The 23206-nt window shown below is 52.7% G+C and overlaps 1 protein-coding gene across 3 annotated transcripts in view; it reads left to right on the forward strand.

The window, feature by feature from the left end:
- The first annotated feature begins 21092 nt into the window (after positions 1-21092).
- LOC119961884 (ATP synthase F(0) complex subunit C3, mitochondrial-like) overlaps positions 21093-23206 on the forward strand; it is a 31271-nt gene continuing 29157 nt past the window's right edge. For 2 of the 3 annotated variants that reach the window (XR_005459762.1, XM_038789348.1), the window contains exons 1-2: positions 21093-21158; positions 21610-21696. Coding sequence is in view for 2 of the 3 variants with exons in the window: in XM_038789348.1 (XP_038645276.1) it covers positions 21108-21158; positions 21610-21696 (138 nt within the window). In the remaining variant the exon portion in view is untranslated. Of the gene's footprint in view, positions 21159-21327; positions 21461-21609; positions 21697-23206 lie in introns of those variants that run through there. The other variant, XM_038789349.1, reaches the window with a different exon arrangement.

The raw sequence follows: 23206 nt of genomic DNA on the forward strand, positions 1-23206 counted from the left end.
GGCCCAGCCCAAGAGGGAGATGGCGCAGTCACTGGCTGATGTGACAAACCCAGAAGATGGTGGCACAGTCACAGTGTGATGTGGTGCAGTCCCAGACGGAGATGGCCCATTTCCAGTGCTCCATGGCCGCGAGCGTGCGAACCCTGGTCAAGGTCAGAGCGCGACTCCAGGACTGGCAGTGCCAGGTGCCGGTGAAGCCTCAGGGGATAGCTCTGCTCACACCCCCGTCTCATCGGGTAGCCCAGGGGCCATCGGGCACACAGAGGGGAGAGGGGATGATGGTGCCCGTGCCGATGATTCCTGCAGGGGAGATGCTGGAACACCAAAGCACCTCAGCCTCCCCCCTTCCTGTGCCTGGTGCATCTGATGGGCAGCAGGCAGAACAGGATGGCTCTTGGGAAAGCCGGGCAGCAGCCAGACCCATCCAGGCCCGTTCGTCCCAGAAGACACCCGTCAATGAGGACCCAGGTCACACGGTGGGAATCACAGCAGGCCGCCTCCACTCCTGCTGGGAGCCCACCGAGACATAGCATTAAGGTCTGTAAGGCCAGAAAGTTAGATACTAATTAATTTGGCACAGATGCAGGGCACAGTTTATGGGCTAGGGCACGTATATGTATATATGTATGCACATTAAACACCTGTTACCATTGTTACATTCTGCCTCGGTGTTCTGTCAGATGGGTGGGCTGGCATGGGCTGACCAGAGAGGGGGTGCGGAGAGGGAATGGGTGGATGTTGTGGGTGGCCCATGCTCCCTACCCCCTCCCCCCCAGCACCCCCCCCCCCCCCACCCCCCAGCATGACCCAGGGATTCGATGGCCGTGTGATGGAGTGGCAAGTTCACATGCAGGGATCACCCAGGTGGACGGTGGAAAATGCGACCATGGGCAGCAGTCAGACCTCGCCGTAAGTTTTGGAGCACCAGAGCTCATCTCAAAGCGGGTTGTCACCATCCTCCATCCCATGGACCAGACCCGCAGTTACTGCCAGCCCAGGGCCCCCACCCCGTAGTGCGGCAGGTATCCCAGAGGGAGTTGCAGGCACAGGGTGGCAGGGTGGCCGGTGGGGAAGTGAGGGGGTGGGATGCAGTGTCTGTGCCCCCCCAGTTGGTGAACCAGGAGGCGATCATAGCATCCCATGCACATTGAAACTGGCGCACACGTCGGGCAGCCTCCTGTGCCTGCCTGGGCCCCACGTAATGCCTATCCTCGCCCTCCCCCACCTCCTCCTTGACAGACGAGGCCTGGCATTCCTCCTCCTCCAGCACATCGCCCCTCTACTGCGCAATGTTGTGGAGGGTGCAGCTGTGCGCCGCGATGCTGGCGGCCCTCTCAGCATCATACTGGAGGGTCCCTCTAGAGCAGTCCAAGCACCTGAATCACATCTTCAGGAGGCTGAAGCACTGCTCGATCACACCCCGGTTGCTTTATGGGTGTCATTGTAGCGGGTCTCAGCGCCAGTGACTGCAGTAGATAACCCCTATCACCAAGCGGCCTAACCCCAGCCAAGGGGGGGTGGGGGTGGAGGGGTCTCGAACATGCTAGGAATCGTTGAGTGTGCCAGGATGAAGAGGTTGTGCGCACTGCCGGGGTATCGGGCGCAGACGTAAATAATGTGCAGATGGTGGTCACGTATCAGCGGTACGTTCACCGAGTGGAACATCTTTCGGTTGGTGTGGAGCGGCCTATCATCAGCTGGTGCTCATAGGGGACATGCATCCCATCGATTACCCCTGGACCCATCGGTGGCATATAGGACCTCCGTGATGGCACAGATGCACCTGTGGACCCAGGTCTGTGAGATCCCAGGCTGGTCCCAACTCAGTTCCTGGAAGGACCTGCGATCACCTTGACGTCCATCGAGAGCAGGTGTCCTCTCCCTACCCCCACGGTGCCAGGTGTGCCATGATCTGGTAGGTATGTCACACTGTCTCCTTGCTCAGCCGGAGTCTTCGATGGCATGCCCGGTCCAGAAGGTCCTTAAAGGACAGGTGCAGCCGGTGCACAAGAGGCCTAATGCGGCGCCTTCTTGTCACCTCCTCTTCTTCGGTCGCTTCGCTTGGGTGGCTGGCTATCCACTCTAGGTGGCTGCCAGCTGTTCTTCTCTAGGTGGCTGCCAGCTCGTACATCTGCTGGGCATTCCGCAGGGCTGCGGTGACTAGGATGAAGGCCACAGGTGCTGGTTAAATTCCAATATCCATTGTCTACAGGTGGTGAAAGGTTGGCATGTTAGCATGGTGGATACCTCCGTGCCCAACCAGGTCTACCGGGCTACACAATGGCTCCAGTTGGCACAGCGGACTCTACCCCTGCATGTCCCCTCCCCCACCCCCACCCCCACAGCACTGGCCCGTCGATGCCCAGCACCGTGGGAGCCTCTGGCCCTGGTGACCAACCCTGGTACCAGGGGTTCATCGGCTGGCACTGCCCTTGCCAGCAGTACACTCCAAGGCAGCCTTCCCGGCGCCCCCATAAGGGCTACTGTGGGCATTGTCCTGGGTGGGCCGCCAGCGGGTGGCGGCTGGGTGGGGGTGGGGGGTTATGGCGGAGGGTTGAGTACGGAGGTGGTGGCACTCATAGGACCGGTGTCACTCTGCAGAACCGGGCGCCAGGATGAATGTGCAGCAAAATAGCTGCCTTGCAGGCCGCAATAACAGCGGTCTGGGACTGGACACCACCTAGTCCCGTGAGGGTCACCCCAGCCACTTGGCCTGTTCACCCATCACACCCCACCCCCCCCCCCCCCCCCCCCCCCCCTCTCCCGGCCGCTGCAATCCCCAGGCTAACCCCTCCACAGACCCTCTCAAGGCAAACTTTATATTTTCCAGCCGAAGAAACTCTGCCAGGTCACTCACCCACACCCCCGGTTCTCACCTGGCCACCGTTATGTGCGTCCTGTGGACCACCTTAAACTGAATAAGGCTAAACTTAGTGCACAAAGACAATGCATTCATCCTCCTCAAGGCCTCCTCCAACAGCCCAGCTTCCAATCCCTGCCCACCTCTTCCTCCCAATTGCATTTCACCATCCCTATTGAGGCTTCCTCCCAATCCGTCAACCCCTTGTAAATTTCTGACACTTTACCCCCCCCCACCCCTGTTCTTGGCACCACCTTGTCCTGTAGCCTCTGGGTCAGCAGGTCAGGAAAGGATGGTAGCCGCACAAAATCCCTCACCTGCTGATACCGGAACTCATTTCCGGTGGGCAACTCAAACTCCTCCACCAACCCCTCCAAGCTCGGAAAGCTGCCCACAATGAACAGATCCCCAAACCGCTGTCACGATTTTTAAAAGCACAAATGAACCGCGCCGCCAGGAACTCACCCAACGTAGGAGGAGAATCAAGGGGGCCCCAAAGAATAAAGGGCCAGGCCCGTTATTGACATTGTATGTGCATTCTGGAATGAAATGACGGCGCTGTTGAAGTGACGCAGAATTGCAATTTGGCGTCAAATCGGTGCCTGCTGCAATTTGGATGCGGAACCATTTTGCGATTTTGGTATCAGCCAACGGAGAATCCCACCCACTCACTTTAATGGGTGGCACGGTAGTACAATGATTGCCACTGTTGCTTTGCAGCGCCAGGGTCCCAGGTTCGATTCCCGGCTTGGGTCACTGTCTGTGCGGAGTTTGCACGTTCTCCCCGTGTCTGCGTGGGTTTCCTCCAGGTGCTCCCATAAGACGTGTTGTTAGGTGAATTGGACATTCTGAATTCTCCCTCTGTGTACCCGAACAGGCGCCAGAGTGTGGCGGCTCGGAGATTTTCACAGTAATTTCATTGCAGTGTTAATGTAAGCCTACTTCTGACAATAATAAAGATTATTATTATGTTCCCATTGAATACAGTTGCCATGCGCTCAAGACCCAGGCATGGGTGAATTCTGCACTGAGGTGGCTGATTGGCCACCTCAGCATTCCATCCCAGTGGCGTGGTGCTGCACGTTTACCATGCCTGAGAGAGACCAGCATACAGGTGCCAGAGACACTACTGACATTGCTTATGTCATGCTTGAAGGTGAACTAGGGCAGCATGGCGGCACAGTGGTTAGCACTGCTGCCTTACGGCGCCGAGGTCCCAGGTTCGATCCCGGCTCTGGGTCACTGTCCTTGTGGAGTTTGCACATTCTCTCTGTATCTGTGTTGGTTTCGCCCCCACAACACAAAAGATGTATAGGTTAGGTGGATTGGCCACGCTAAATTGCCCCTTAATTGGAAAAAATTAATTGGGTACTCTAAATTTTAAAAAAATATGCTTGCGGGTGAAGCACGCTCAAAATGTCAGGGAGCACCAACAGACCAGAGGTGGAGTTATCATCATGGTGAGACGAGTGGAGGAGGAGGCCATGCAGATTGGATGGTTCTCTTGTTTATTGCCTTATTTCCCCTTTATTTTGTCATTATCATTTTTGATCTATGGGTGATTAATGGGCATGTATCTTTAAGTCAAGCGGCAGAGAGAATGAGGAATTCAGACTTTACAGCACTCTGTGAATCTCTGCTGGTTTGAACATGCGCTTCCGACTTGACGGCACCAGAAAGAGATGAGGTGGGACTCGGTTTGATTAATTGGCCGGTGGCCAATGAATTGGCCATAAGGCTGTAGTCTGCTCGGTAACAGGTAGTGATTATTTTCTATACCAGTGGCATGGTTCTCAGAGACCTGAGGAAGAGTTGAGTCCTAGTACAGAATCACAGAAAATACAGTGCAGATGAGGCCCTTCATCCCATTGAGTCTGCACCGACACATGAAAAACACCTGGCCAACTACCTGATTGCCAGCACTTGGCCTATAGCCTACATACAGAAAGACATAGACCTACTTTCTCTCCCTCTCCAGAAAGACTGAATGCTGTATTCCTGAAACTGTAGAGAACCTGAATGAGTGAATCTACAGGGGAACCATTACTGACTGAAAATAAAGACAAGAACCTTCTCTCTCTCTCCAGAAAGGCTATGAGTGCTGTATTTCTGAATCTACAGAAACCTAAATAATCTACAGTAAAACTTCAAACTGAAAGCAAAGTTTAAAGAGGAATAAGGTGCTAAAAACCACATCCGAAACAAAGATTTTTAAAAAAACTTTTACTAACTTCTACCCCTTTCTTCGCCTCTGTGTTTGTCTGTCTTGTGTGTGTGTGTGTATGGAGGGTGGGGGCAAATTAAAGTGAGGAATTAGATCATAGTTAACTAGTTGTCTTTGCTTACAGTTCTTGTTATTAATAAAAAGTAATTGTGTTTACACTTACAAACCTGGTGACTATAATTATTTGGCAGCCAAGGGCAAAAGACTGGGTATTTTCTAAGAATTATTGGTTAACTCACTTGTGTTGTGACTCTGGGTCAAGTGGGGCTGGAATTGACCTTGCACTAGCCCACAGCGTCGTAACATTCTGCTGGGTACCCTCTCATTGAAGGGGAGGCTGGTGTAAATGGTTTATAAATAAAGTGAGGCAGATGTCGACCATTTATAAATAAAGTGAGGCAGGTGTAGATGATAGGGTGTAGAGATTTGGTTATGTCCAACATTACCTACATCATGTCTGGTATGGGAATTCCGGTGGCGGCCATGGAGGAGTAGGTCGCACATTTGATAGCTCCGGTCTGTGACGGACTTTTGGACCTTTTTCTCCCATTTGTTTCCGGATTTTATTGGATAAATTGGTGAAGAGTGAGACAGTAAGCAGAAATCCCCCTCCAGTGTGTGGAGAATTGGACCAGAAGAGGCCGTGTGAGAAGACAGAGTTCTACAAGGAAGACGCGAGCAGAGCTGGCAATACAGGAAAGCATGGCGGAGAGCAAGGGCCGCGGGGAGACGGCACAGTGGTCGACGGAGCAGCTGGTGAAGCTTTGTGAAGATTGCTTTGCCAAGCTTAAGAAGGACACGCTGGTCCTGATCAAGGCTTCGATTGATCAGGTGGTGCAGAATCAAGAAACCCACGGATGTGCGACCCAGGAGGTGGAGACAAAGGTGTCCGAGCACGAGGAGTACCTAATCGTGCTGGAGACCAAGGTGGAGATGATGAATGACCGCCAGAAAAGAATGCAGGAGAAGCTGTAGGACCTGGAGAACAAGTCCAGGAGGCAGAATCTGAGAATCGTCGGCCTCCCTGAAGGCATTGAAGGATCGGATGCGAGGACCTCTCTGACGAACATGCTGGAGAAGCCGATGAGGGCTGGCGTGTTCTCTCGGCCCCTGGAAGTGGGCACAGAGCCCTCGCGAAGAACCCCGAGCAAATGAGCCGCCGAGGGCAATGGTAGTATGGTTGCACAGATTCCTGGACAAGGGACACATTCTGCGGTGGGCCAAGAAAGAACGGAGCAGCAGGTGGGAGAATTGTGAGCTGCGCATTTATTAAGACATGGGAGTGAATTTGCCCAAGAGGCGAGCTGGGTTTAATCGGGCAAAAGCAGCCCTCTTTAAGAAGGGGGTGAAGTTCAGGATGTTGTACCCAACCCGTCTGTGGATCACATATGAGGAACAGGATTTTTACCAGACGATGTATTGGCTTTCATCAAGGAAAAAAGACTGGATGTGAACTAAAGACACTGAATCCTTGGAGAGTATTGTAGTGGTGATTTGTTGACAATCACTTTTGTGCTGGTTTGAATAAGTAGTGTTATGTGCAATAAGGGGCTGTTTTGATGGCTAACGTTAACTTTGTCTTACTGGGAGCTGGTTCGAGGGGGGGTGGTTTCTGTGGTTGTTTTTACTGTGGTTGATTTCCAGTTTTTTTCCCAATGTTTGTTCACTGGGGAATGTGATGCTTTGAATATGTTTGTCCAAGTGGGGGGAGAGGGGAGAGAATAATGGGGAGACAGGCTGCTTGGTGCCATGGGTGAGAGCAAACAAGTCAGCTTGGTCAGCTGACTCACAGAAGCACAGTGGGGGGCAAGCAGATGTTAAGCTGGAGCTTAATGGGGGTTGGGTTCTGGTGCTGTTACTGGGGGGGGGGGGGGGGGGGGGGGGGTGGGGGAGTGCTTTGCTGACAGGGGAGGAACTGTTACTAGGGGCCAAATTGGAGGTCAGGGACAGCGAATGCCCGAGGGGTGGGGGGAGGGCTCGGGAAGGCCAGGGACGTGATCTGGAGGCTGGCCTAAAAAGGGCGATGGCTAGTCGGCAGGGGCGGGAAGCCCCTCAAACACGTGGGCGGGGGCGGGGGGCCGGGAAGCCCCTCGACCAGGCTTCTAACGATGGAACGTTAGAGGGTTGAATGGGTCGGTTAAGAGGGCTCGCGTGTTTGCGCATTTGAGGGGGCTGAAGGCAGACGTGGCAATGTTCCAAGAGACACACCTAAAGGCTATGACCAGACTAGATTGAGAAAGGGATGGGTTGGCCAACTAATCCACTCAGCGCTGGACTCAAAGACCATGGGGGTAGCAATCTTGATAAATAAACGAGTGGCATTCGAGGCAGGGAGAATCATGTCAGACATGGAGGGTAGGTACATAATGGTGAGTGGAAAGCTGGAGGGGGTGCGGGTGGTACTCGTGAACGTATATGCTCCGAATTGGGACGATGTGGAATTTATGAGGCGGGTGTTAGGTAAGATCCCAGACTTAGAGTCACATAACTTGATCATGGGGGGAGATTTTAACACAGTCATTGATCCGGAATTGGACCGATCAAAATCTAGGACAGGGAGGGTGCCAGCTGCGGCAAAGGAATTGAAGGGGTTCATGGAACAGATGGGGGGAGTAGATCCATGGAGGTTTGCATGGCCAAGGGAGAAGGAGTTTTCTTTTTTCTCACATGTCCACAAGGTATACCCTCGCATCGACTTTTTTGTTCTGAGCAGGGCTCCAATACCAAGGGTGGTGGATACTGAGTACTCGGCAATCACAGTGTCGAATCATGCCCCACATTGGGTGGATCTACGGGTTAGTTTGGAGAGAGGACAATGCCCGCTACGGAGGCTGGATGTGGAGTTGTTAGTGAACGAAGCGACCTGTGGGCGGGTGAACAAATCTATCCCAAACTATCTGGAAACAAATGATACAGGGGAAGTCTCTGCAGCGATAGTTTAGGAAGCTCTGAAGGCAGTGGTCAGAGGGGAATTAATCTCGATATGGGCCCACAGAGAAAAGGTGGAACGGGCTGAGAGGGATAGGCTAGTTGAGGAGATACTCCAGGTGGACAGGAGATACTCGGAGGCCCCGGACGCGGGGCTACTGGGAGAGGCTGAGGTTACAGGTGGAGTTTGAGCTGTTGACCACAGGGAAAGCAGTGGAACAGCTGAGGAAGGCAAGGAGGGTGATTTATGAGTACGGGGAATAGGCAAGCAGAATGATAGCGCAGCAGCTCAGAAAAAGGGAGGCGGCCAGGTAGATAGTGAGAGTAAAGAGTAGAGGTGGGATCACGGTCCTGGACCCACTGGGGGTGAATTAGGTGTTCAAGGACTTTTGCAGCAAATTATATGAGTTGGAACCCCCGGCTGGGGTGGAGGGGATGAGGCAGTTTTTGGGCCATTTGAGGTTCTCGAGAGTGGATGAGGATCTGGTGGAAGGGCTGGGAGCCCCAATTGAGATTGAGGAAATAATTAAGGGGCTGGAGGGCATGCAATCGGGCAAGGCCTCGGGGCCTGACGGCTACCTGGTGGAATTCTATAAGATGTTTTCAGAGATTTTGAGCCCACTCCTATTGAGGACATTTAATGAAGCAAGAGAGAAGGGGGTCCTCCTCCCAACAATGTTGCAGGCCTCGATTTCATGATCCTGAAACAGGAGAAGGATCCGGAGCAATGCGTGTCATACAGGCTGATTTCTCTACTGAATGTGGACGCCAAACTGCTGGCTAAGATACTGGCCGCAAGGATAGTGGATTGTGTCCCGGAGGTGATAGGGGAAGACCAGACGGGATTTGTAAAGGGCAGGCAACTCACAGCCAATGTTCAAAGGATTTTGAATGTTATTATGATGCCTTCAGAAGGAGGGGAGATGGAGGTGGTTGTAGCGATGGATGCAGTGAAAGCTTTTGATCGGGTAGAGTGGGAAGATTTGGGTTTGGTCTGGGTGCGGTTGCTCTATCAGGCACCAGTAGCGAGTGTGCGTACGAACCGGCTGAGGTTGAGGTATTTTAAACGACACCGAGGGACAAGGCAAGGGTGCCCCCTCTCCCCGCTACTGTTTATTCTGGCCATAGAACCATTGGCCATGGCGTTAAGAGTCTCTGGGAACTTGAAAGAGCTGTTTCTGGGGAGGTGGAGCACCGGCACTTGCTTTACACAGATGACCTGCTCTTGTACATTTCCGACCCTTTGGAGGGGATGGGGGAAGTTATTCGGATCCTCGGGGAATTTGGTAATTTTTTGGGGTATAAATTGAACATGGGTAAAAGTGAGATGTTCACGATCCAGGCAAGAGGACAGGAGAAGAGACTGGGAGAGCTGCCATTTAGAATGGCAGGAAAAAGCTTTCGCTATCTGGGAATCCAGGTGGCCCGGAAATGGGAGGCACTGCACAAGTTAAATCTATCCCGGTAGGTAGAACAAATGAAAGAGGACTTTAAGCGATGGGACATGCACCCGCTATCACTGGCGGTCCACCCCAGATTTCTGTTTGTCTTTCAGTGCCTCCCCATCTTCATCCCCGAGGCCTTTTTCAAGCGGGTGAACAAGGTTATTTTGGGCTTTGTGTGGGCGAGTAAAACCCCGCGAGTGAAGAAAGTGTTGCTGGAGCGTAGTCGGGGGGGAGGGTGGGTTGGAGCTGCCGAACTTCTGCAATTACTACTGGGCGGCTAATATAGCCATGATTAGGAAGTGGGGAGTGGGGGAGGGGTCGGCATAGGAGCGGATGGAGGCAGCGTCATATCAAGACACCAGTATGGGAGCATTGGTAACGGCACCTCTGCCGTTCTTGCCGGCCCAATACTCCACAAGTCCGGTGGTGGCTCTGAGAATCTGGGGGAAATGGAGGAGATATAAGAGAGTAGAGAGAGCATCGATTTGGACCCCGATTTATAATAATCAGCGGTTTGTACCGGGTAGGCTGGATAGTGGGTTCCAGAGATGGCAAAGGGCCGGAATTAGGAGGATGGGGGATCTATTTATAGATGGGATTTTCCCCAGCTTGAAAGCCTTGGAGGATAAACTTGGATTGCCAACAGGGAAGGGGTTTAGGTATCTGCAGGCGCGAGGCATCTTGGGAAGGCAGGTTCCAGCCTTCCCGCTGTTGCCGCCACGGGGGATACAGGACAGAGTAGTCTCCAGTACCTGGGTGGGAGAGGGGAAGGTATCAGATATTTACCAGGAACTTTTGGGATCAGAGGAAACTCCGGTGGAGAAGCTTAAGGGCAAGTGGGAAGACGAGCTAGGAGGAGAGATACAGGCGGCTCTGTGAGCAGATGGCCTAAGCAGGATTAATACATCCTCATCATGCGCCAGACTTAGCCTGATACAATTTAAGGTAGTCCACCAGGCACACATGACAGCGGCTAGGATGAGCACGTTTTTTGGGGTAGAGGACAGGTGCGCGGGTAGTCCAGCAAATCATGTCCACATGTTTTGGGCATGCCCGAAGCTTAGAGGGTTCTGGCAGGGTTTTGCTAAGGCAATGTCCATGGTACACAAAACACGGCTGGTTCCGAGCCCGGAGGTGGCGATCTTTGGAGTGTTGGTAGAGCTGGGTGTGATTGTAACTGCTTTTCCAGCTGCTTCTTTTCCTCCTTTCCCCCTCTCCAGTATAGATCTACACAGCTACTGATACACCATAATTCCCTTTTGAAATGTTTTTATTGAAGTTTTTACATTTTCTACACTCTACCTGGGCTACCCTTATGCAAGGGTGTATGCGTTGGTCACAATGTACAAGTCATTTCCTTCTGTATCAATCACCCGGCCCCTCCTTTTGTTTCTTCAGGGTAATTTCCTGGGTCGCTTATTATATAATTGGCAGTTATCCTTGATTTACATGTGAGCAGCGCTTTTCCCTTCTCTTCGAGATCCCCTGTTTTTTTTGTCAATCAGTTTCAGCCCCCCTTCTCCTCCCTCCCCCATCCTATTTTTGGCCTTTCCTTTGGGGGTTCAGTTTCTTGTGGCCTTGTTCTAGGCCTCCTGATTTCTGTATTGGCCGTTTTATAGCCTCCCCCTCTTCTCTCTCTGGCCTCCTTCCTTTCCCTGTCTCATTGTCTCTCACTCCCCTCCCTCTATTGGCTGTTGGCCTCAAACAGGTCCTGGAACAAGTGGGTGAATGGCCTCCACGCTTTTGTGGAAGCCCTCCTCTGGCCCTCATATCGAGAATTTGATCTTCTCCAGGTGGAGAAATTCCGACAGGTCTGTCAGCTAGTCTGCAGCTGTGGGTGGTCTGCGCCAGCTGAGCAGGATTCTCCGGCATTCGATTAGGGAAGCAAAGGCAAGGGTGTCGTTCCTCTTCCCCATATGAAGGACTGGCTGGTCTGATACCCCAAAGACTGCCACTCTTGGGCACGGCTCCATCCTCACCCCCACAACCTTGGACATTGCCTCGAAGAAGGCTGTCCAAAACCCGACACGTCAAGGGCAGGTGCAGAACATGTGGGCATGGTTTTCCGGGCCTCCCTGGCACATTTGTCGCCCACCTCCGAGAAGAACCTGCTCATTCGGGTTCTTTTTTTTAAACAAACAATTTTATTGAGGTGTTTTAGGCATATAGAAAAAGTGACATTGTACAGTACAAAAACAAAAAGAAGTCAAGACACAAATTACAAATTAAACGTAGTGCAAACCACGGCTCTGTTCATGCACGGACCTGCCTCAATATCCCCCTAGTCTGCTCTACTCTACCCTAGCACCCCCCCCCCCCCCCCCCCCCCCCTCCTCCTGCTGATGCTTACTCTTCTGCGAAGAAGTCGATAAATGGCTGCCACCTTCGGGCGAACCCTGGTAGCGAACCTCTCAAGGCGAACTTGACTTTCTCTAGGCCAAGAAAGCTCGCCATGTCCGATAGCCATACCTCACCCCTCGGGGGCTTTGAGTCCCTCCATGCTAGCAGTATTCGTCGCCGGGCTACTAGGGAAGCAAAGGCCAGAATGTCGGCCTCCCTCTCTTCCTGGACTCCCGGGTCCTCCAAAACTCCAAAGATTGCCACCTCAGGGCTCATTACCACCCCAGTTTTCAATACCCGGGACATGACATCTGTGAATCCCTGCTAATACCCCCTGAGTTTAGGGCATGACCAGAACATGTGTATATGGTTAGCCAGCCCTCCGGCGCATCTAGCACTTGTCCTCCAGCCCGAAGAATCTGCTCATCCGGGCCACTGTCATGTGGGCCCGGTGCATGACCTTAAACTGAATCAGGCTGAGCCTGGCGCAAGTTGCGGTCGGGTTGACTCTGCTCAGGGCTTCTGCCCAAATACTGTCCTCCAGCCCCCCCCCCCCCAATCTCCTCCTCTCACTTAAGCTTCAGGTCCTCAGTCTGTGTATCCTCAGCTCTCATTAGCTCCTTGTAGACGTCTGAAACTCTACCCTCTCCCAGCACTCCCCTAGAAACTACCCTATCCTGCCTCCCCTTCGGAGAGAGACGTGGGAAGGACGGCACCAGTCTGCGTACAAAATCCCTCACCTGCAAGTATCTAAAGTCGTTCCCTCTCGCCAGCCCAAACTTCTCCTCCAGCCCCTCATACTCGGAAAGCTCCCTTCCAGGAACAGATCCCTCATCCTTACAATCCCTGCCCTCCTCCACAGTCGATACCCCCTGTCCATGTTCCCCGGGGCAAATCGGTGATTGCCACAGATTGGGGTCTGTGGTGATATGCATCACTGTAGATACACAAGGGGTTAATGTAAGTACACGTAGACTAGCTAGACACTAGAGGGAGCACCAGAGACATGACACACAGACATTCAACCAATAGGTCAGTGAGATAGGACACGACCAATGAGCATTCACGATACACACAGGGGTGATACTACCACAGGAGGGCATTACACCAACCCATATAAAAAGGACAGAGCACACATGATCTTCCTCTTTCCGTGGAGACACTCAGTGAGTACATACACAGGGTTGATTGAACATCACACCCACCACCTGGATTGTAACAAAACATGGTACCAGTTCCCAATACTTCCAACTGCACAAGGGCACCAGACAAGGATGCCCACTGCCATCACTGCTGTTCGCCCTAGCGATCGAACCACTAGCAATCGCGCTCAGAGCAGCAAAAAGCTGGAGGGGGATCCGATGGGAGGCAGAGAGCACAGAGTCTCACTCTATGCAGATGACCTGCTCCTCTACATTTCGGACCCACAGAGCAGCATGGACGGAATAATCGAGCTCCTGAAAGAGTTTTACGCCTTCTCGGGCTACAAACGCAACATGACCAAAAGCGAGATCTTCCTGGTACACCCACAAGTAGGGGGGGCAGCACTAACGGGACTGCTGTTTAAACAAACCCGACTCAAATTCCGCTACCTGGGAATCCAAATAGCCCATGACTGGAAAGGGATCCACAAATGGAACCTCACCAGTCTGACGGAGGAAGTAAAAAAGGACCTGCAAAGATGGAACACACTCCCACTCTCCCTCGCAGCGAGAGTCCAGATGATCAAAATGAACGTACTGCCCAGGTTCCTCTTCCTGTTTAGATCCATTCCGATCTACATACCCAAGGCCTTTTTCAAAGTGCTGGACAAACTAATCATGGCGTTCATATGGGGGGGAAAATGCTAGGATCCCAAAGAAGGTCCTACAAAAAACAAAATCCAGGGGGGGGAATAGCCCTCCAGGACCTACAATTCTACCACTGGGCGGCGACGGCCGAGCGAATAAGGGGATGGATCAAGGAGCCAGAGGCCGAGTGGGTGCGCGTGGAGGAGGCCTCCTGCGTGGGGACCTCCCTCCGGGCCCTCGCCATGGCAGCACTCCCATCCCCACCCGAAAAAAAATCCAGCAGCCGTTGGTGACAGCCACCCTCCAATCCTGGAACCAACTGCGGCAGCAATTTGGCCTGACCTGTAGCCACCGAAGTTGGCCATTCCCTCAATACAAAATGGAGGAATGCAAAGCTTACAGGTTAAAACGGACAATGTTTGCAGCACAAGCAGGCTGCACCAAGCCAATGTATATTCTGTCTGCTAAGAGAGCAGACAGCACCGAAACGAACAGTCCGCATACTAATGAGGCAATATACGGGATAGTTAACATAGCAATGGAACGATCCCAGGGACAATGGACACAAATAGAGAAGTGATTGCAACAGTGTATGGGAAACCAGACACCCCGGCACCAGCGGGGTTCGAAAACAAAGCACCTGAAGGCCCGCCCAGTAGCCGAGAGATAGCCTCAGTATTGGGGGGATTCAAACAAATCGATTGGGAAGAGACCCAATCGATTCCCAGCAGGTAAAGGGTCCGCCCAAAAGGGCGCGAAGCCCTAGGACCTATAAAAGACAGGTTCCACACGTAGTTCGTTCTTCTTGACCAGCCCTCCTCTCTGGACCAGCCCTCTCGACCAGCTTTTACCGAAGAAGACCTTGACCGAGAGAGAGGAGAGGTTTGGGACAGCAGCCGCCAGCAAGTAAGTGTCTCACAACGATCGCTACCAGAGATAGACACTCCTGACCCTTTTTTAACCCGTACCAACCTGAAGTCTGCGGACCAGAGCAGAGCAAGAGGCCTTGTCCCCTGATCCGGCAGTTCCTTTAAGATAAGTATTGGTTTATTTAGTGGTAGGAATAGTTTAGTCATCTTAGCATGTGCATGAGTAGATTAGAATTGTGTTATAATAAACTCATTTGTTTGAACTTACTAATTGGTGTATGGTTTTATTGCTTTGAACTTGACCTTGAAACTTGTGGCGGTATCTTAACGATACCTGCCGACTCCAGAGCTAAGTAACGAAACAGAGCCAAATCGAGTGTTAAGCACATTCACCCAGAACGAGCAACAGACAAAAATGTCGGACAAAGCTCCCATCTGCAACAACCATAGGTTCACACCAGCACTGACTGACGCCACCTTCAAAAGGTGGAGGCAGGACGGAGGGACACTGACAGTCAGGGACCTATACACGGACGGCAGGATCGCAACACTGGACGAACTGACAGAGAAATTTCAGCTAGTCAGGGGGAACGAGCTAAGGTATCTGCAGCTTAAAAACTTCCTACGAAAGGAGACAAGGACGTATCCACAACCGCCACGACAGACACTACTGGAAGAACTACTGGACGCAAGCATACTAGACAAAGGAAACTGTAGTGACATGTATGGCTGACTGGTAGATAGGGACGACACCGTACTGGACGCAACAAGAAAGAAATGGGAGGATGACCTGGGGATTGAGATAGGGTGGGGACTCTGGAGCGAAGGCTCCACGTGCGCAAGGCTCAGCCTGACGCAGCTAAAAGTGGTACATAGAGCCCACTTAACAAGAACCCGTGTGAGTAGGTTCTTCCTGGAGGGGGAGGATAGATGTGAACGGTGCCAAGTAGGCCCGGCCAACCACGCCCACATGTTCTGGTCTTGCCCCAGACTTGTGGAATACTGGACAGCCTTCTTCGAGGCTATGTCCAAAGTGGTGGGGATGAGGGTGGAGCCATGCCCGAAAGGGCGGTCTTCGGGGTATCAGACCAGCCAGATCTATTCCTGGGGAGGAGGGCGGACGCCCTTGCCTTTGCCTCCCTGATCGCCCGCCGTAAAATCCTGTTTGGCTGGCGGTCAGCAGCACCACCCAAAGCTGCCGACTGGCTGTGCGACCTCTTGGAATCTCTCCAAATAGAGAAAATGTAATTCGCCATCCGAGGGTCAGACGACGGCTTCCACAGAACGTGGGAGCCATTCACGCGACTGTTCCGGGACCTGTTTGTGGCCAACGAGCAAGAGGAAGAATAGCAGGTAGCCAAGAATCAGGGGAAAGTAGTCAAGAATCAGGAGAAAGTAGCCAAGGCATGAAAGGGAGAGATAGACCGGGGGGGGGGGGGGGGGGGGGGGGGGGGCAGCTAAACCTGAGGAAAGAAAGGTGAACCACGGGGGGAGTGGGGGGCGACAGCTAAATCTGATGAAAGAAAGGCGAACCGTGGAGGGGGTCGGGAGGGGGGACACACAAGAGAGGAGAACCAGCGAGGTTGGGGGGGGGGGGGGGGGGTGCAGGGAAATGGGAGCCGGAAGGAAGGCACGGGATACCAAAACGTGCATGACATCTCCAGGAGTGGGGAACGAGGAAAATAAAGACGGAGGACGGGAGGAGCAGCAGAAGCGGAGGCGAGTGCGAGACGGCAGCGAGATCCGTCCGGAAGAAGCAGGCGACAACAACACGAAACACAGCCAAGTATCGCACACTGTAATTATCTCCCCGGCACCCAAATGTATATTTGCCTCCCCAACGAGACTCTATGTTCCACTCCCCCTCGGACCAGCCCGTTCCAGCCCCTAGAAGCTCTCAGTGCAATTGCCAGCGGCTCTATGGCCAGCGCAAACAGCAGAGGGGAGAGAGGGCAGCCCTGTCTTGTTCCACGGTGCAGTCTAAAGTAGTCCGATGTTGTCCTGTTCGTCCTTACACTCGCCTCTGGGGCCTGATACAATAGCCTAACCCAGTCGATGAACCCCGCCCCGAACCCGAACCGTCCTACTACCTCGCACAGATAATCCTACTCGACCCGGTCAAAAGCCTTTTCAGCATCCATGGCTACCACTATCTCAACCTCCCTACTTTCCGGGGGCATCATAATCACGTTGAGCAGCCTTCTTATGTTGGCCACCAGCTGCCTCCCCTTTACAAACCCGGTTTGGTCCTCCACAATTACATCCGATACACAGTCCTCAATTCTGGTCGCCAAAATCTTGGCCAGCAACTTGGCGTCTACGTTGATCAAAGAGAGCGGCCTGTATGACCCACAGGCCTCTGGGTCCTTATCCCATTTCAGTATGAGCGAGATGGTGGGCTGGTCATTCACAGAGGGTAAACTCCCTCTGTCTCTTGCCTCGTTAAAGACCCTGACCAGCACCGGCCCCACTATCCCGGAAAATGTTTTGTAAAACTCCACCGGATACCCGTCCGGCCCCAGGACTTTACCCGACTGCATGACCTTCAGGCCCCCCAATACCTCTTCGATCCTGACCAGGGTCCCCAGTCTGTCTACCAACCCCCGACCCACTCTTGGGAAGGTCAGTCCGTCCAGGAATCGCCTCATCCCCCCCGGGTGGTTCCGAAGTGTACAACTTCCTACAAAAGTCCCTAAAGACCTTCTTCAGCCCTGCTTGATCACCCACTAAATTACCTTCCCCATCCACTAACCTCCCTATTTCCCTAGCCACTTCCCTCTTCCTCAGTTGCTGAGCAAGCATTCTACTGGCCTTCGCCCCATGCTCATAAATCGCACCTTTTACCTTTCTAAGCTGCTTTACAGCCTTTCCTATAGTCAGCACCCCAAATTCAGCCTGCAGCCTCTGTCGTTTCCTGAGTAACTCTGGCCTCGGGGATTCCGCGTGACTCCTGTCCGTCCGTAGAATTTCCTTAATCAGTCTGTCCGTCTCTGCCCTAACTGTCCTGTCCCTGTACGCCCGGATTGAAATCAGCTCCCCTCTCACCACTGCCTTCAGCGCCTCCCAGAGCACCGCTGCCAAGACTTCTCCAGTATCATTTACCTGCAGGTAATTCTGCAGGCATTTCCTCAGCCTCTCGCACACCGCCTCACCTGCGAGTAATCCAACTTCCAGCCTCCATGGTGGGCGCTGAAAGCTGCTCATTCGGGTTCTTGTCTGGTGCGCTCTGTGCACAACTTTCAGCTGCATGAGGCTTAGCCTTACGCAGGAGGAGGCGGAGTTGGCCTTACTCAATGCTTCGCTCCACAGTCCCCACCCTATTTCCGTACCTAGCTCTTCCTCCCATTTTTCCCGTGTTTCATCCAGTGGAGGGCATGTCCTTTCCAATAGTTGTTGGTACAGGTCCCAGCAGTTTCCCCTTCCCAGCCTGTCCACGTCCAATATTTCCTCAAGCATTGTGTTTCTTGGAGTCCGTGGAGAGCTGGCGTCTTCTTGTGGAGAAAGTCCTTAATCTGTAGGTGTTGGGAGTTTTTTTCCATTCGGTAGTTCCAGTCTCTCCTTCAGTTCCTCTAGGGTCGCTAGTCTGTCCTCAGTGTAAAAGCCTCTAACCGTCAGTGTCTCCCCGTCCTGTCTCCGCCTCTTAAAGGTGGCATCATGCATGGCTGGTGCAAACCTATGGTTGCCGCAGATCGGGGCTATGGTGGACATTTCATTCCAACCAAAGTGCTGCCTCATCTTGTTCCAGGTTCTGAGGGTGGCCCCCACCACTGGGCTTGTAGAGTGTTTTGTTGGTGGTGAAGGGAGCGCTGCCGTGGCGAGGGCCCGGAGGGTCGTTCCTGTATTGGAGCGCTCCTCTATTCTCACCCATTCCATTTCTGGTTCTTTCACTCAAAGAACAATACATCACAGGAACAGGCCCTTCGGCCCTCCAACTACGCCGACCATGGTACCTGCTCATGGTACCCATCCCCTCACTCGTTCCACAGTGCCTACCCAGTGATAGTACTGTAGATTTGGGAGGGCCAGGCCCCCAATGTTTCTTCTTCTTTGTAGGATATTTTTTGGATTCTTGGTCTCTTTCCCCCCCCCCCCCCCCCCCCCAACACACACGTCATAACCATCTTGTCTATTTAGTTTAAAAAGGCCTTGGGGATGTAGATCGGTATGGACCTGAACAGGAAGAGACATGTTCACCAGGACCATCGGGGCCCCGTCCCTGGACACTGCTGACCATGACGTACCACCCCCTCCCGGGTCCGTAACCATCCTCGTTGTGGTAAACACTGTCCTTTCATTTAGCAGTATTGCTACCCTCTTGGCTCTCATTCCGTAGCAGGAATAGTAGGTCTGTCCCACCCTAGCCTTCCTTACCCGCCCGGTCCTTTTTCCTCAGGTGCGATTCTTGGGAGGACGACTATGTCAATTTTCATACTTTTCAGGTGGACGAAGACCCTGGATCTTTTCACTGGGCCATGAAGTCCCCTGAAATTGGATTTCCAGTGGTGGCCATAGTGTGAGTGGACACAGACAGGGCTGCTCCTGCTCGAAGGCATAGAAAAGAGCTCTTTTTACCCGAGAAACGACAGGAAAATGAGCTGAAGGCCAGAGGAGAAGTTTCCTTCCAGGTGTGGCATGTATGCTGGTTACCAGGCCCAGCAGAAGGTGAAAGACCTGGCCAAGGAGCTGGAAGAGATCTGTGGTGCAGCAGTTATTGGAAAGATGGTGGAGGGGGAAGGACCAGTGCAGGTTGGAAAGCTCCAGATGGAACAGTTCATGGCTTTCATCAAGAAAACATTCCATCACCAAAGGAAAGAGATGCAGGAGGACTGGTTTCCTCCGGGTGCTACGGTTTCTTCCCACAGTCCACAGATGTGCAGGTTAGGTGGATTGGATATGCTAAATTGTCCCTAGATGGGGGATTGGGCCTAGGTTGGGGTGCTCTTTCAGAGGGTCGGTGCAGAATCGATGAGCTGAATGGCCTTCTGCACTGTAGGGATTCTATGAATTATATGAATTCAGGGTACTTCCCGCTGCATCGGGGAACAAGGCAGGGATGTCCCATGCCCCCCCTTCTATTTGAGCTGCCGATAGAGCCCTTGGCTATTGTGCTGAGGTGCTTGGATTTATGGAAGGGGATAGTGAGGCAGGGGTGCAGCACAGGGTGTCTCTGGACACAGATGTTCTGTTCTTACATATTTTGGACCCGAGGTCTTCGGTGGGAGGCATAATGGGTCTGCCTAAGAGATTTGGGGAGTTTTCGGGGTACAAGTGAATTTGGGGAGAAGCGAGTATTTTGTGGTGTCTTCTCCAGGGGTGGGGGTTGTGGGGAGGTTGCCGTTTCGGGTGACAACTATCCATTTCAGGTATTTGGCGGTGCAAGTGGCCCAGGATTGGGCACGGCTTTGTAAACTGAACTTTATGATTCTGTTGGGAGGATGAAAGCGGATTTATTGAGGTGAGACAGTCTTTCCCTGTGCTGGCAGAGCGGGTGCAGACAGTTAAGATGAACATTTTGCCACGATTTTTATTAATTATTTCAGTGCCTGCCTGACTTTTTGCCAAAGTCGTTTTTTAAGGGGGTGGACAGGTTGGTTTCATCGTTTGTTTTGGCAGGGAAGGTAGCCAGGATAAGGAAGGCTGGCAGTTGGGGGAGAGTGTGGGCCTTCCAAACTTGTATTATTGCTGGACGGCAAACACGGAGAAGCTGCAGGGCTGGAGTAGGGAGGTGGAGGCATTATGGGTGAGGATAGAGACGTGTTCTTGTAGGGAATCGAGGTTGCGGCTGCTGGCAATGGCACCGCTTCCGTTTGCCCCAGGGAAGTATTTGGGACTTCCTGTGGTGTTTGCCACATTGAAGATTTGGAGACAATTTCGGCAGCACTTTCGGTTGGTAGCGGGGTCGAGGCTAATGCCAATCTGGGGGCTCAAGGATTTGAGCCAGAGAAGATGGATGCGAGGTTTCAGGGATGGGAAGAGAGCGGGGTGAAGGAGATGAAGGATTTAGTTTTGATGGGGTGATTCGCAAGAGTGGAGGAGTTGAGGGGAAGTTTGGGTTTCCTTGTGAGGAGGGTTTTCGGTATATGCAGGTGCAGAACTTTGCTGGAAAGGTTTTTCAGATCTTTCTGATAGTGCCTGCTTCGTTGTTGGAGGAGGTAATTTGGTAATGGGACTGAAGGGTGGGGTCGTCTCGGTGATTTATGCAAAGATTTTGGAGGAGGATATGGTGTCTAAGGAAGGCGTAAAGGCCAAGTGGGAAGAGGATTTGGGAATGGCCCTGGAGGAGGTACTGTGGTGTGAGTGCTGCGGAGGGTGTATGCCTCAACCTTGTGCGCGAGAGGGGTTGATACAGTTGAAGGTGGTGCACAGGGTGCATTTGACGAAGTCAAGGGTGAGCCAGCTATTTAAGGGGGTAGAGGATACTTGCGAGTGGCATGAGAGGGTCCAGTTAACCACGTGCACATGTTCTGGGCTGCCTGAAGTTGGCAAAATTTTCAAGGTCATTTATCAACACCATGTCGACGGTCTTGCACGTGGATTTGGAGCCAGGTCCTCTGTGGACCTCCCGGAGTTGCAGACAGGAGCAAATGTTTGAGCCTTTGCCCCGTTAATCGCTCGCGGGTGGGTTCTGTTGGGGTAGAAGTCAGCTTCTACATGCTTGGCGTGGCTGGGGAGGATCTATTGGAGTTCTTACATCTTGAGAAGGTGAAATGAGGGGTTCCACAAGAGCTGGGGTTTATTTTGCATTTCGGAGAGCTAGTTACTGTCAACTGGTGGGTGGGGGGTTAGTGGAGATTTACTGTATGGTGGGGAGGGTGTAATGTTTTTGTTTTGTCAAATTTTAAAATGCTAAAAATTTGAATAAAATACTTTTTTAAAAAGAGACTGCTATGATAGTTTGTGTGGCAATGCTTGCACAGCTGAGCTGACCTTGGCCAGTCCTTCCCATCCGGGCGGTTTGCACTGACACGCCTGCGCGGCCGCTTGCTCTCGGCTTTTTTTTGTCGGTAGGTGAAGCCGGAGCAGGGGGGAGGGGGTGTTAATCGGTACCGATCGGAAAACACCGGCAAATGTTGCTTGTCTCTCCGACTCAGGGGAACGTTGTGCTGCAGAGTTTCCCCAGCCACCCATTGACTCGGTCTATTCTTTCCCGCAGGTCTCTGCTGGGGGGCACCGTCCGGATTTGACCCTTTGCACCGCTGCCATGTTCACCGCCACCAAGCTGGTCCCGGCCGCAGCAGCGGTAAGTGACCGTCCAACAGGGAGGCTGGAGTGGGGCAGCCGGACTCTCCTCCCAGCCGGGCTCTCCTCCGCGGAGGAAGAGATTCCCGACGGGGCGTGCCGGCTTCGCTCGTCCTAGGCCCGAGGATTTGTATTTGTCGCCTGTGATTTCCTAAATGTCTGTTGAAAAGCACGTTGCTGAGTTCAGAGCTGATTATTACTGGGCCGGCCGGCGGTGGGGGTCAGGTGTAGGGAGTAGTGGTCGTGGCAGATACACGGATTTTATTGTCCTTGGGGACTGATTATATTTGGACGAATTCGTTGCAAAATGTCTGCCGTTGGGAAGGGATTGGCACTTGAATCTCTTCTGACTCATTTCCTCACAGCCCATCCCCTGAATGTATCTGTCCGAAAAGCCGTGTGAATTTAAATGCATTCTGAAAAATTGATATATTATAAAAGCACTGGGTGCTTGGGCATGTCTGTGGAATTCAGAGCTGTACATGTTGTGCCGAACTAGTCCGAAACTAAGATCAAATCAACCTACTCCCAATCATTCTAGTGCCCTCCATATGCCTATATAGATTGGAGTTCGCCCTTAATTCTTCGACTTTGATCTCAGGACGTTTTGCAATGAAAGTTAGTTAAATGTGACAAGTCGTTGTAATAGGTGGACCCTTGCAGTTAGGAATGTGAGAGGAATCATGTGCCCGTGGTGATTTTGATGGCTGGGGACATTTAATTAAGCAGGAAAGCCTCCACCCCAATTAAGCCTGTGGCAGGAAGACTTGTTGATGGACTTCCTACCCAGCCACTAAAGGACTTAATCCTGCTGCCACTGATATTAATCCAGTGTTGAATGTGGGCTCACTGTTGCGGCAAGGGTTTCCTTTTATGCTCTGAGGGCTGGGCGTCCATCATTGAACGGAACTTAGTGCTTGATTAGGGAACCTGACGTTGGAAAGAGTGGCCGGCTGAGAGCCACCCATCCTGCAGTTATTGCTAAGTACACGAGAGCTGAGGCCCCTGGCAGACTTTCTGCTGCAGACCTGTACCTGCGTGACATGTCATAGGGCGGGCTTTTCAAACAAAGGTGATACAGGGGTTTCATGGCTTTCCAACCAGCGCCCAATACTTCCTGTTGCCTCCACAAGATTCTGCCCTTTATTATCAAACTAAGGGTGGCATGGAGGTGACTGGGGTCTGACCCTTGGTTGGTAAGAGTTCCACTTAATCTCTTAGGGGCTGGTTTAGCACACTGGGCTAAATCGCTGGCTTTTAAGGCCGGCCAGCAGCACGGTTCAATTCCGGTACCAGCCTCCCAGAACAGGGGCGAAATTCTCTGCAGACCGTCGTAACGCCGATTTCCGGCGAGCAAAATTGGTGTAGATGACTCCGGCGTGGGGGCCTTCTTTTAGGCGGCTATTCTCCGTTCCCGGAGGGGCCAGCTGCGGACTGACGCGATACGCGTCAGTTTCACCAGCTGCGGAAGTGGTGAGACCCCGCGTTTTGGGGGGGGGGGGAGGGGAGGA

This window comes from Scyliorhinus canicula, chromosome 2 (assembly GCF_902713615.1).
Source record: "Scyliorhinus canicula chromosome 2, sScyCan1.1, whole genome shotgun sequence".
In the NCBI taxonomy this organism is placed as follows: domain Eukaryota; kingdom Metazoa; phylum Chordata; class Chondrichthyes; order Carcharhiniformes; family Scyliorhinidae; genus Scyliorhinus; species Scyliorhinus canicula.